The sequence below is a fragment of the Phalacrocorax aristotelis genome, chromosome 2 (genome assembly GCF_949628215.1).
Source record: "Phalacrocorax aristotelis chromosome 2, bGulAri2.1, whole genome shotgun sequence".
NCBI classification, from domain to species: domain Eukaryota; kingdom Metazoa; phylum Chordata; class Aves; order Suliformes; family Phalacrocoracidae; genus Phalacrocorax; species Phalacrocorax aristotelis.
This window is the reverse complement of record NC_134277.1, coordinates 54,087,366-54,099,972: the sequence shown is the minus strand read 5'-3', so window position 1 is coordinate 54,099,972 and position 12,607 is coordinate 54,087,366. Positions and strand designations below refer to the sequence as shown.

Below are 12,607 nucleotides of genomic sequence, written 5' to 3'. Positions count from 1 at the left end.
GGAAACTCAGCCAGTAATTCATAAGAGTCCAAAATGTTCTCCTTAGGATGAATCATAGCATAAATGATAGGATTGGAGAAGATCCTTTAGGTCATTCAGTTCGTAGCCTGTGTATCTTCCTCTTCACTAATCCCCACTAGGATTTAATCTACCCTGTATTTGCAAACCTCTCATATCCTTGACTCAGCCACCTCCCTGGGTAGTTTCTTTCACTGCCTAATTGTTTAACCTGAACGTCTTTAAACTTCACACCATCATGCTTAGTGTGAACAAATTATGACTACAGAAAATGATCCTTTCTCTACGCTTCTGCCGTCATGCTCAAATAGTATCCCTCCCTTTAATTTTTTTTTTCCTTCTAGCTGCATGAATAGTTATTCCAGGAAAGTTGGGGATTTTTAGCTGTCTTTGGAGCTTATGTCACTGTATCTGATTTTCTTTGAACTTTCAGTTTTCAAGACTCAAAAATACATTTTGATCTACAAGTAACTTTGAATTTGAACTCAATTACATGTATGCATTAAGTCATGCTTTTCAAGAGGCAAAATAACATGACTGAGGTATTCTGTGTCTTTGTTTACAGAAGCTGCTTTCATGAGGGTGCTGATGTGCTCTGATTGACAAATACACAAAATTTGAGGAATTTAAGTGACTGAAGCTGGAATCTGTTTTTGATCTCAGATATACACAATCTCTTGTTACTAATCAATTAATTTAACAATATATTTTAACTCTGTTTTGAAAACTTACCTCCAAAACCTCCCGGGGTTGCCTACTGCAGAGGCATTAAAATATATCATGGTTATTTCCAAAAGCAGCTTCCCAGTACATAACTGTGTTGATAAATACAGATATAAACCTTTTAATATGCATTTGTCTAAGTATGTGCTCAGACCAGTATTATTCTGATAGGATTTTTGGATGATCTATAAAATGAAACATTGAGAACTTCATAATGGGGTATATGAAGATGGAAGATTTTTGTCTTGATGAGATCAGTTAAAAGAGGATTTTTAATTTTATACACTGTATTTCTTAGGATCTGCCTAAGCTTGTCCGAATATACTGGCGATAAACCTCTCTGATGTTAATCATCTCACTTACTGTGATGTAGCATGTGCCAGTTAGATCAGTGAGAAATTTATGTTGTTCTCCTAGATGACTAATAAATATTGCATGTTGAAAAAATACAGCAGAGGTGGGAGAGCTGATTATTGCAAGCTATGTTTTCACACTGCCTCCTGTTTTGGAGTTACACAATAAAAATAGCTGCAGTCTGTAGGTCACCTGTCAGCTCACCTCTCCCACGGTTTTCTTGTGTAGTAGTTCTTTGATCCATGCAGAAGTATTCCAGGTTCCCTATAGACATGTATAGTGCTGTCGGGCAAAGCTGAGGGAAATTGAGGTAAATCCTGCTATATTACTTCAGTTCTGCCAGCCCATAATTACGGTTAATGCATTAGGTTTAGTGGATCTGCTGTGTTTTGTGAGCTTGAAAGTAACCATTCACATTGCCTGTTTTGGCATGGCAATTTGTAGAAATAGACACAAGGGTTATTTGTAATAAGTCAATGTAATGGAAATAACTTTTGAAAGCAGTATCTGGGCATTATTTTATGGCGCAATTTTTTTTGCTTTATAATTTTCAAATTTCATTTTAATTTTTAATGTGTCATGTTTTCAGCCTAATAAGATGCATTAGGATATTATAGCCTTTTCATTAAGATTTTTTTCTCCTCATGGTATTTTTTTACATCTCCCTTCCTTAATTTCTATGCTGTTATGCTTCTTGGATGTTCTCTAACCAGTTCTCAAATATATTGACGTTGAGGGCACTGTGCAGTCACAGTGTCACGTGTCTTCAGTGTGCAAGTTAGTGGGCAGTGCTAATGCACAGATTAGAGCCTCTTGGTCTCTGGTAAACCTGCGGCTATTCTTTTCAGGTACAAAGAGCTGACTATAAATATACCACCTTTTTGCTGTTTCTTATCTGAACTATGTGTGTCCAGCTTTTGTAACAGTGTGCAGAAACCAGTTTCCTAATTCTTGCAAACTCTTTTCCTTAATTACGGTGGGAAAGTAAGATACTCTCCAGCATCTTTTTATGTAGTACAGAGCTTGTAAACAGCTCCAGATGTGATCTCAATGAAGCTATATAGTCAGGAATAGTATTAAGTGTGAGCTCTGCGGTGGCTTCTGTGGTCCTGTACTGCGCTGAGCTACGTGGGGTATTTCACTGCAAATGCATGTCTTTAACAGCTTTTTCCACTGTGCTACTTCTGCAGGACTTTCCTCAGCAAGTATCTGTGTCTGAGATTGTTATTTCCATGATGTATTTCAAGTGGTATCTCCTCTTATCTTCTCTCAGCCTTGTTAATCTCTTAGTCCTAGAGCAATATTTCTTTCTTCTCTCCCGTATTAGTAGCTCATCTTGGTGTCTTATAATCCACACATTTCATTATCATGCTACCTACCTCCTTCTCCTAGATCATTAATGAAACAAGATGGGACCTGCTGCTGGTCCCTTTGGCGTCCCAGCATGTGTGATGTGATAAAGAGTTTTGAACAAAAGAACTACCATTCGAGGGCTGACCTTTGTAAACCCAAGTCAGCTCTTACCATGGTATTTTAAATTGTCCTTTAAAAAGGAAAAAAAAGTAGAAACTTCAGTAGGGGAACTTCTTAGCCCCTTGGAGGCCGTGAGCTTCCAGCTGTTGCCGAAATTGTACTGCTTTAGTCTTTTGTATCTTGGCAATTTTATCCTCGATCTACTCTGTTAGCTTCACTGATTCGTTGCTTCATTCTCAAGGCTTGAGACAAAATTTGTTCAGTTTCGTACCACCAGCCATGAAAACCATTGTAAATACTGAAATCCCCAAGCACCAAAACCACTGGTAGTGTGAAATAGAAACTGAAGAAGAAATCTAGGTGGTTTTGTTCACATGGAATTGCACAGATCTAAATGAAAGCTTTTTTTTTTTTTTTTTTAATTCTGTAGGTTGTTGGTGCTAAATTCTGTGTTGGTGCTAAATTCTGTATGAACACAACTGTGAAGGCAGTTGGGCTGATAGGTGACTGGTGCGTTGGGTTTAGAAGACCTCAGTGCTCAAATTTTATTCTGCTGACCTGCTGGATCGTTTCACTTCACTGGGTGTGTGGGGATTTCAGCCTTCTTCAGAGATGGCCTGGAAGGAAAAAAAATTACTGTGTGTTATTTTTATTCACATATAATTTGGAGATGGTGCCAATTTATTTTGGATTGCTTTATGTTCATTAGAAAAGGATTTAAGTTAAATCATTTTCAACCTAAACTAATAGTGGACATGTAAGAAACTGCTGGGTTAAATAATCACTTCAAATTAAAGTCAAGCAAGTATGAGCATATAGAAATTTGTGTGATTATCCTCTGTTCTTTTTCTCCCTAGACATTCCAAGCAACTTTTTATGAGTTTCTACCCACTTCTCCAATTCTGTCAGGTTCATTACTGCAAAGATGAATCCAGCTTGGATCAGATATTAATCTTTTGCACTGATATTTGAAAATAGGAAATGCATGCCTTCACAGTTTAAGACAGAAGTTATCTTCAATACAGAGGTTTTGCTATTTTCCCCTTGCTCAAAGTGTTAGTCTTATGTTAAAAAGTGTTCTTATTAATGAGTTTATGGAGCCTAATTTTCTATTGTTTTGCAATTTGTATTGCCAGTTCTGCCTGGAAAAGGGGCAGGCAAAATGCAAGCAGATTGAAGTAACTGTATCGCAGATCATATGCCCGGTTGTTCTCCACCATTTTTTTCTGATGTAAAAGTAGTCCGCTATTGTATAACTTAGACTGTATTATCCATCATATGCATAAAAAAGCTGACGTGAAAGTGCTCTTACTGCCTTAATTTTTTATATTTCCTAAACTTGTGAATGCTTGAATTTGCAAGTTATGCATTTTTATCCTAACTGTTCCCCATGTAATAAATTGTTTCCTCCAGCTATAACCAAGGCTTTTACAAACTAATGGAATCAACAATATAGTGCATGTAGTTGCCAAGTACACTGAATTTTTAAGCATCTTCTTTATCCTTTATAGGTTTGTCTGAGGATGCAGCAGAGGAAGCAGAAAAGCCATGAAATCTGAAGATGACCCTCAGGAGGAATTTCTATCTGATGTCAAATGCATTTATAATGCAGCAGTACCAATCCATTTTACCCTATACTGATTGCAGCTTCCAGGAGGAGAGGACTGTGCTAATTTATACAAAAAAAGTTCTGTTCTAGTAATTTTGGTTGGATGTCCCTGCTAACTACTGGCATCCTTTCTGTGAGCAAAGCCTAAGCACTTACCCAACTGTGGTAGGGGTGTTGTGTTATGTTTTGCGATATATCAGCCCTTTCTTAAGGATTCAGTTGATTGATCAAAGACCGTTTACACATAGTTAAAAGCAACCTTTGTTTCAGGATATGTTTTATCTTTTTTTTTTTTTTAAGATATTCTGACCTATACCTCCCTTTAAGATTATACTAACATTTGTTATATCACAGTTTTGACAAAAGATAACTATCTTGTTTCCTCCTGTACTAACATTCACGATTCCAGACAGCTGAACTCACCACCAGAAGAAAAACTGGTAATCCATCAACCTTGTTTCCCTCTCTCATTGCTTATACAGACTCCTGCTCTCTAGAGATACAGAGTAAAATATGATTACTGGACATAAAGGGCAAACCCTTTTGCCATTAACTATGTCACTATGAATGTAAATAAAGTTTACACTGTAAGTACCTTGAGCAGAGCAACACATGGATCTTTTTATGGTTACCTGTGATTCCTGTTTTTCTTGTCAATCAGTCTGTTCTAGTTATGGGTAAGATTTTCAAAAGTAACTAGCAATTTCTGAGTGCCTTAATTTTTATTAATCCAGTTGGAGGGTTCTTTGAGGGTTGAGTTTTTAGAAAGTGCTGAGTATTTGCCTTCTGAAAGTCAGGTCCATGCATGGTGCCTGAAATGCAATACCCAACAGCTGAAGCGACCTTTGAGAGCACCTTGGCCTAGGCTTTAGATGCTTCAGGCTCGTGTCTGGATTCCAGAGTGTGAGTTGAGATAACAATAAAAGATAGAACTGAAAATAACTGAGGTCTGGGTCAAGTGTAAAAACTGACATTTGAATGAGGTCTCTCCTGACTGTTGCTGGCTTATACCAAAATACAACCTGCAGTCTTTTGAATGGCTGATAAAAAAAGCACTGCTGGTCTCCGCTTAGTTTCTGGTGGATGCAATTGCATGAGCAATCTCCGTATCCCACGCTCCTGCTGGTTTCCTCAACAGGGGTTCACCAACTCCTGCTCTAGCTGTAGAAGAGGTCCCTCCAACTCACTTTTGTGCTGTTCAGCAGAAGTTGTGACAGTTGCTGTGGTCTGTACTAGATTTAGATCTGTGGATAAAAAGGAAACGTTATTTCTCAGGATGTCTTAAGCCATGAACATTCATCAATCACCTCCATATCGACTTTCAGCCTCTTTGCATCCACCCCCAAAACAAAACCAGCTTTGTACCACTTGTGCATATGCTGCTTAACCCTCTGGTCCTACTCTGGCTCAGCAAACATGATATGACCATGTTTCATGGAGCCTTTTTCAACATGTTAGCTATTAAATAGGGCTAAGTATCCAGGGAACTGGGTAAGGCTTCTGATAACTCTAGGACTGAAGTCGGCAGCGACTCCCAGTGAAAATTACTTTGTCCCCCATGAGACCTCAGATATCTACAAGTTGTGGAGCCAGAAATCTTGCTTCTTTCCCAGGAAAAATCCCACCCCCTGCCTGTTATGGAGTGATTCTGCTGGCGAGTTTTTGTCACTCTGATCTCTCCCCTGTGGTTTTTGTCAGGAGGGTGGTATCCAACCCATTGTCAAGGTACCCTGCTGCGCTGCAAAAATTACACAATAAAATGATCTCCTGTAGTCTCTGTACACATCTCAATGACCAAAGAAAATCCATGGAGAACTAATCAATTACTGTAGCTATTAGGCTTAAACTTTAACTATAGATCTCAAATCTTCTTTTGTCCTTTTGTCAGCGACTACTAGGTAATCTAGAAAAATCAACCATGGTTACTACTGGAAGCCTGTACCAAAATGGTGTAGAATCCCGGACTAAAGAATTCTGAACTATAGGTGTATAATATAGCTGGAAAGCATGCTACTATGAGACTTCTGTGAAATATATTACTCTGTCATAATTACCATTATTGAATGTGATCCTAGTGCTCAGAGCTGCCTGGCTTCGTTGGGAGTTTAGGGTAAACAACGAGTAGGCACTCAGGTCAATTATATCATCCACTCTTATTTAAGTTATTTTCTGTCATTTTAAGATGTAAGGCTCAGAAGCGCTCTTATTTGCCTTTTCTGCTCCGTGCTTTGTGAAATGAGGTCTCACGAGAATAGTTTTATAGAAAGGGGAAAACATACTGCTAATAAAGAGGCAGGGAGGGGGGGAAGTAGAACTGTCTATAGTAGTAATGTATGACCTCTTTGTATATTGCACTAAATTGCGGTATTTGATAGTATCATCAGGATTTAAGAGACATACAGTTGCATTGAGTTAAAATTACTTAGTTTTTCTCCAATGCCAAATAGTCCATCTAACTCAGAGGAAGGAAGTCATTGAAATGTAGTCACTTACGCAGCAGGCTAAGAGGAAACATTGTAAAGTAATTCTTAGCAGTTCTCAAAGGTAGTTTGAATTTTTAAGCTATTTTTGGCTGGAAAAAATTCAAGCCAATTACAGGAAGTTTTGAAGTTAAAGAGTTGGCAAACTGAAAAATATAAGGAAACATTACTACTTTGGGGGAACCAAATGTTTGGTTCTCACCGACAATGTTTCTGAGACCAAGACAGACATTGCTGGCCAAATAAAACTATTCTGAATAAGATTTGAGAATAATGCCCGGTCAGCTGTTCTGGTCAGCTTAAATATGCAGCTTGTCTGCACGTTTAGCTGTTCAAGGAGAATTTGGTATGTTAGGTGGCTCACAGGTAAAAATAAATTTTAAATGATCATTTTATTGAAATTATTTTATATATGTATATCTAAAAGGAATTTTGTGACATTTTGGAAACCATGCTCTGAGTCATGGCAAATTTATTATATTTGTGCTATAGCACTTTGAAATGCAGTTTCTAAAATAAGTCCTCATGTAAAATATATACATTTTATTTCTGTTAAACAGGTAAATGCTTCTAGAGCTTGTTTTCTTGGTAGAGTTTATTCTCTGAATGTTGTAGACCAAGGGCTCTTCTTTCATTTTGTTTTTGTGCTGTTGCAATTTAGAAAAACAGATTAAAACAATTACTACTATGTTGACCAAAATCTGGAGGTCTGGGCTCTGCTGATCTTTTGGGCTTTGAACACAATACTGAGTTCAAACTAGGACTGTGGTTTCCAGCCTCAGATTGCTTCTTCTGTCCAACTATTATTAAACAATGACACAGAAAAACAACATTACTTTCAAGGGGCTGGGTTTTGCTTTATAATGTCTTGTCTTTTTCTCTTCTTCAGTATTTACTGTACAGCAAGCATTAGAGATAAGTTTCAATATTCTTGTATTGCTTATAAAGAGTCATTTACTGCCATAAACTGAAATTTTTTGAGCAGAGATTGTATTTCTATGTGAAGTCCTTCCAGCATAAAAAAATACAGAGGGTATGCATTATATTGAATAAGTATCTTTCCTTCTTTTCAGAATATCCTGTTTATAAATGCTCTATTAAGAAAACTGCTGTGAAGGTGCTGTAAAATATATGACGTACTCCTGAAACCAAGCTTCTGTATCGCTGCTTTATTTGAAATTAACCTTGAGCTTCTCATAGCCTTGTTTGTTGTCAGCCCTTGACATCATGCTGCTTTGTTCATTTACTCCCTTGTAGCATAAGGTTCTATGTATCTATGTGATACCTTCTGACTGAAAAACATTGCTTGGTTTAGAGTCTAAAACTCCTCTCTACTTGTCTGTCTCTTGTCTTGTAAATTCTTATAATGGTCAGTAGTCTCAGGACTGACCAGGTCCTTCAGGTCCTTCTCCTTTGCAAGACAGCTAGCTGTTTGCTGTATAGAAGCTGCTAATTTGCGGGAGAACATGCTTTATCTGGGAGACCAGCAGATCACAGCAGAGGCACCCAACTCTATCGTTAACATTAAATGTTTAGCAAGTGATTTGGTTAATCGTGGGATGGAAGCATAACCCAATTAATTGATTTGACCTGGTATTCTCTGACAATGCGTCCTGATCGCTGTGTTTGCAAGGAGTGCAAACAAATGCAACACACAAGCACATTTAAATAAGTATAATTGTTATTTTAAATACTGTGGTATTTTCTGAGTTTCGTGTTGTTGAAAGCAGGAAAGGGAGTCAAATACCATCATATTTTCATATGCACTCATTGTAGGTTGATGTTTACTTTGCGTGCGCTGTCATGTGCTTAGATTTACTATGTGTGTATGAGGCACCCATACTTGCAGATAAACCTGCTGTCTTGAAAATTTCAGTATCCATTCTCATTCCTAAAATGAAAGGATTAAGCAAAATCATGTTTTTACAGCAGGAAAAAAAAAATCACGAAACCAGGAGCCCTGGAAGAGATCCACACCCTCAGGCTACAGCATGTAAATCGATGTTAGCTCTAACGGGAATATTTTCCATTTGATAGAGCATGAACATATTGTTTTATTCATTTGCTAGCATCACTTTAATACTATACTCTTTATCATTAAAAAATATTTCTTTTGGAAATTATTTTGGCAGAACCAGTTAAGAGTCCAGAGGAAAATAATAACAGTGTTTGATAAGATATTTTGATTCATCTTTATAAGCAGAATAGAGACTTGGAGTGCTTCCGAAGAGGGAATGATCATTGCAGATGATAGCTCACCCTCCACCACAGCTCTAGCGGGGTGCAGACTGACAGTGTATTCAGCTGCAGAAACAAGGTAAAAGCTGTTCCGATTATGTAGGCTGTTGGTTGATCAGAAATCTTGAAGGGAGGCCAGTCATCCTGAGTCATTAGTGTAACCTGATTAGAGGCCCAAATCTACTTTCGTTGAATTTAACTGAGTGTTTTGCCATCGATTTTGACAGGAGAACATCCATACAATTCTGTTGGAGGCTGCATGTCATAATAAGATGAGATATAAGTACCATTTAACTCCTAGCTAGATGATGTAATAAATTATGAGGGTTGCTCCAAAAGGTACTATTTCCAAAATACAATATGCATGAGGGTTAGCTGGCAGTATTAATTAAATAGCTGCTGCATTCTACCCTAGAAGTGGATGCTTCTCTGTAGAGAATGATGCTGCATGTGAAATAGGCCCTTGCAAAATAAAACCCCAGAGCATTTTGTACATGTTACTTCGTCCACTTATGAGATGAAGTCACTCTCAGGATGATGTTTAGCAGCTTTTCAACAACCAAAGCAGCACTATTAAATAGTTTAGGAAATCAAGCGATGAACAGCACATTCCCCTTCTGCTCCCCAACCAAGAGAGATTGGGAGGGAAGTATTTCCAGGACACGTTCTATTAAGAATGCACTTACTTAATTTGGCACTAGATCAACAGAAAGCTTGTCCCTCTATCTTTTAAAAAGTTGCCATGGTTTCTCTAAATTGATGTTGTTATTATTGCTGTTTCCTGAATTTTATGTACTATTCAAAAATTGGCACCTCCAGTCTCCTCTCATTATACTGAGACGTTTTATCATTGTTAATGAATGTAGCATAGGTGCTATTCTTAGACAACCCTAGGGAAAAACAAGGGCTTTGATCCAAGGGTGGCTTGGACCAGTCTTCCTTACTTTGCTAAATCTGATTACAAAGTATTGCAAAGTCTACAGTGTGTTTGGGAAAGAAATGAGTTTTTATTCTATTGATTTTATTACTTTATTCATTTTAAAGGATAGGCCAGTTCCACAGCATCTTGAAAGTGTTAGAGAATATATGAAGAAGTTGGTCTGTAACAGATGATATTCCAATTCATTATGAAGCAAGCATTCAATAATTAATAGTTACTTCAAGTGCCCACAATGTATTATAATCATGGTTGGATTCAATTACAAGAGACATAAAGGGGATTATTGTACTTTTTCTTCCCCTGATGGTATAATGAAGTGGAGGCAGTTGGGATCCGTAAATATTGGAGAACAGTCAAGTTGCTGCATATGTAACAGGAACTGCTTTTTCCAGCTGTCTGGATGTGTAGTGTCTTCCTTCTGCTTAAGCAATGACTGTAACTAGGAACTGGTGAGAATGCAGCTTGGTTAACATGGTGTGGTTGCTTCTGATCCAGTAGAAACAAAGAGAGTTTCTCTTGGCGGTGCGTTTGAGTGCCATGTTCCAGCATTAATTAGATATTTCATGGTGGTACGACATGTTATCTTTCATCATGACACTAGATAGCTGCTTTGCAGCCTTCAGGGTACAAGTCCCAAAAGCAGCTGGGAGGTTGGTGGCTTGGGAGGGGAGTGTTTTGCCCATTGCTGTGGGCAAGGGTATTTCAGCTGTAAGGATTTGCCCCTTCCAGCAGTGACCAGAAGGCCTGGGAGGAGGAGGAAAAGACCCAAGGAGCTGGAGAGTTCACTTAATTCTTTGATTCCCAGCAGGATCATGTCCTAAAGCTTCCATGCCGGTTGCCACAGAGAAATGTATTCTCCTGAGAAGAGGAACCCTGGCTCACCTGGGTAAGTCCGTGCTCCCAGGGTTAGCACATTTGGGTGTTTGGTGGTCAGGCAGCAGGGCTGGATGCAGTGATAACAAACCAGCTTGACATCAGTAAAAGACTGAAAATGAACGTTTCTGTGACCAAACAACCAAAGAAGAATATGGACAATATGACTGGCCTTTCACAACAGCTAATGGTTTATCATTGCTCTGTCAGTTGTACCTATCTAATCCCACGCCACTGCAAATCCAGAGATGGAGGGTCACAGGAAAGCAGGGTCCGAGCAGGAGTGGATGATACTTCCTTACAGCAGGCAAGCAGGACTGTAGAAGGTAAAGAGCGGTCTTCTATGTAAGTGCTACAGGTGAGGTTGGCAAAAACCAGTTGGAAGAGAGTTGCAGGTGAGTAGGTGGTTATAGATTGTGGGTGATACACATTTAGTGTATTAAGAATTGATTTTATTTTTCTATTTTTGTCGCTTTTTAACAAAGCCATTCCACACTCAGTATTCATTAGCTCATCTCGTGGGGAGAGGAGTCCTTCCTTTGCTGTTAGTCCTCCTTCTCATCATCCAATTTTTGTAGATAGCGGTCACTCTTGCACTCATGTCATTAATTTCTTTTCCTTTTTACTGCTTTTTTTTTCTACCAGATCCTATTGACCATGAATTGATGATTTTGCCCAGCAGCCACTTTGTAGATGTGTGTTAAAATCTTGAAAGAAGGAAAACTTGCAGCAAAATGAGTGTTTTGGGTAAACCTTTAAAATACAATGTAGCTATTCTTCTCTGGGATGAATAATATTGCTTTCAGCATCAGGAAAATAATGAATGGAAAACTAAATGTGCTCTAAAGAAGTCGAAGCTTTTTTTAAAGGGCTACTGCCCAAGTATGTCATCCAGCGGAGGAAAGTTGGTAGCTGCATTGTTTTTTGTAAGACAGCTACTCAGACGGTGATGTGATACCTTTTATTGGGCTAACCAAAGTTAAAATTAGAACTGAGCAAATAGATCCCAATGAGTAACAGAGTTAGTACATTTAACCTTTCTTGCTTCTCATTAAGATCAACTTTTTCAAACCTGGCTGCTGATTTTTGCCTTTCAGTTTGCAGCATGCTGGGAGAGACCTGACTGCTAAGCCTGGGGAATTTCCTACCTTCAGCTTGACAATTTTGATCGCACAAAAAGTAATAGGCACAAAAGAACAGTCTGGTTCTACTTGTTCGGGATTATTGCACTGGCCAGAAAAACAATTTCTAGAAAGGCTTTTCCACCTCACTGTCATTGTTGATATCCAGTACACAAATCTGAACCCTGAGTATTAGCCGAGTTAGGCTTCTTAGGCCTCAAACCAGCAGGCACATGCATCCCTCTGAGCTAAGCTAGGAAGTGAGCTCGTGCATTTACCTGTATGTTTTTTTTATTTTGGGTTGCTACAGTAGACGTGGGAGAGGCTTTGTGATAACATTTATGGAAACTTGCATGCACTCTACCTTTTTTTTAAGGAGAATCATTACCAAATCAATTCTACATTGACTTCTGATTTTAAGCTCATTCCTCTCTTTCTCTGCAGTCATTGTCCACACTACTGTAAATTTTTATTCACCAAGTGTAAAGACAAATTATTCCTTCTTCATATCACGTTTATCCCTGTTGATAGCTACCTCTCCTTCAAAAGCAGCCGTGTACAAGTGCAAGTGAAGCGAGCGGCACGGCAGAGGTAAGCAGATCAAACCACCTGTAAACAGCAAGGTTGTATAACTCTCTCTGATTCAGCATCGAGCGGGTGTGGCAGAACAGTTTCCAAAATGGTAAATTTACTCACCAGAGTGGCCAGAGGACATTTTTGTTCAGGAAAAAACCCGAAACAAAATGGTATAAGTAAAAGGAGCACCCTTCTCCTTCTT

At 38.5% G+C, this 12,607-nt stretch overlaps 1 protein-coding gene across 3 annotated transcripts in view; it reads left to right on the top strand.

The window, feature by feature from the left end:
• BBS9 (Bardet-Biedl syndrome 9) overlaps positions 1–7,347 on the top strand; it is a 318,286-nt gene extending 310,939 nt beyond the window's left edge. For 2 of the 3 annotated variants that reach the window (XM_075083602.1, XM_075083601.1), the window contains one exon: positions 4,080–7,347. In XM_075083602.1, the coding sequence (XP_074939703.1) occupies positions 4,080–4,120 (41 nt within the window). In that variant the 3' untranslated portion in view covers positions 4,121–7,347. Of the gene's footprint in view, positions 1–912; positions 996–4,079 lie in introns of those variants that run through there. The other variant, XM_075083603.1, reaches the window with a different exon arrangement.
• Positions 7,348–12,607: the final 5,260 nt, after the last annotated feature.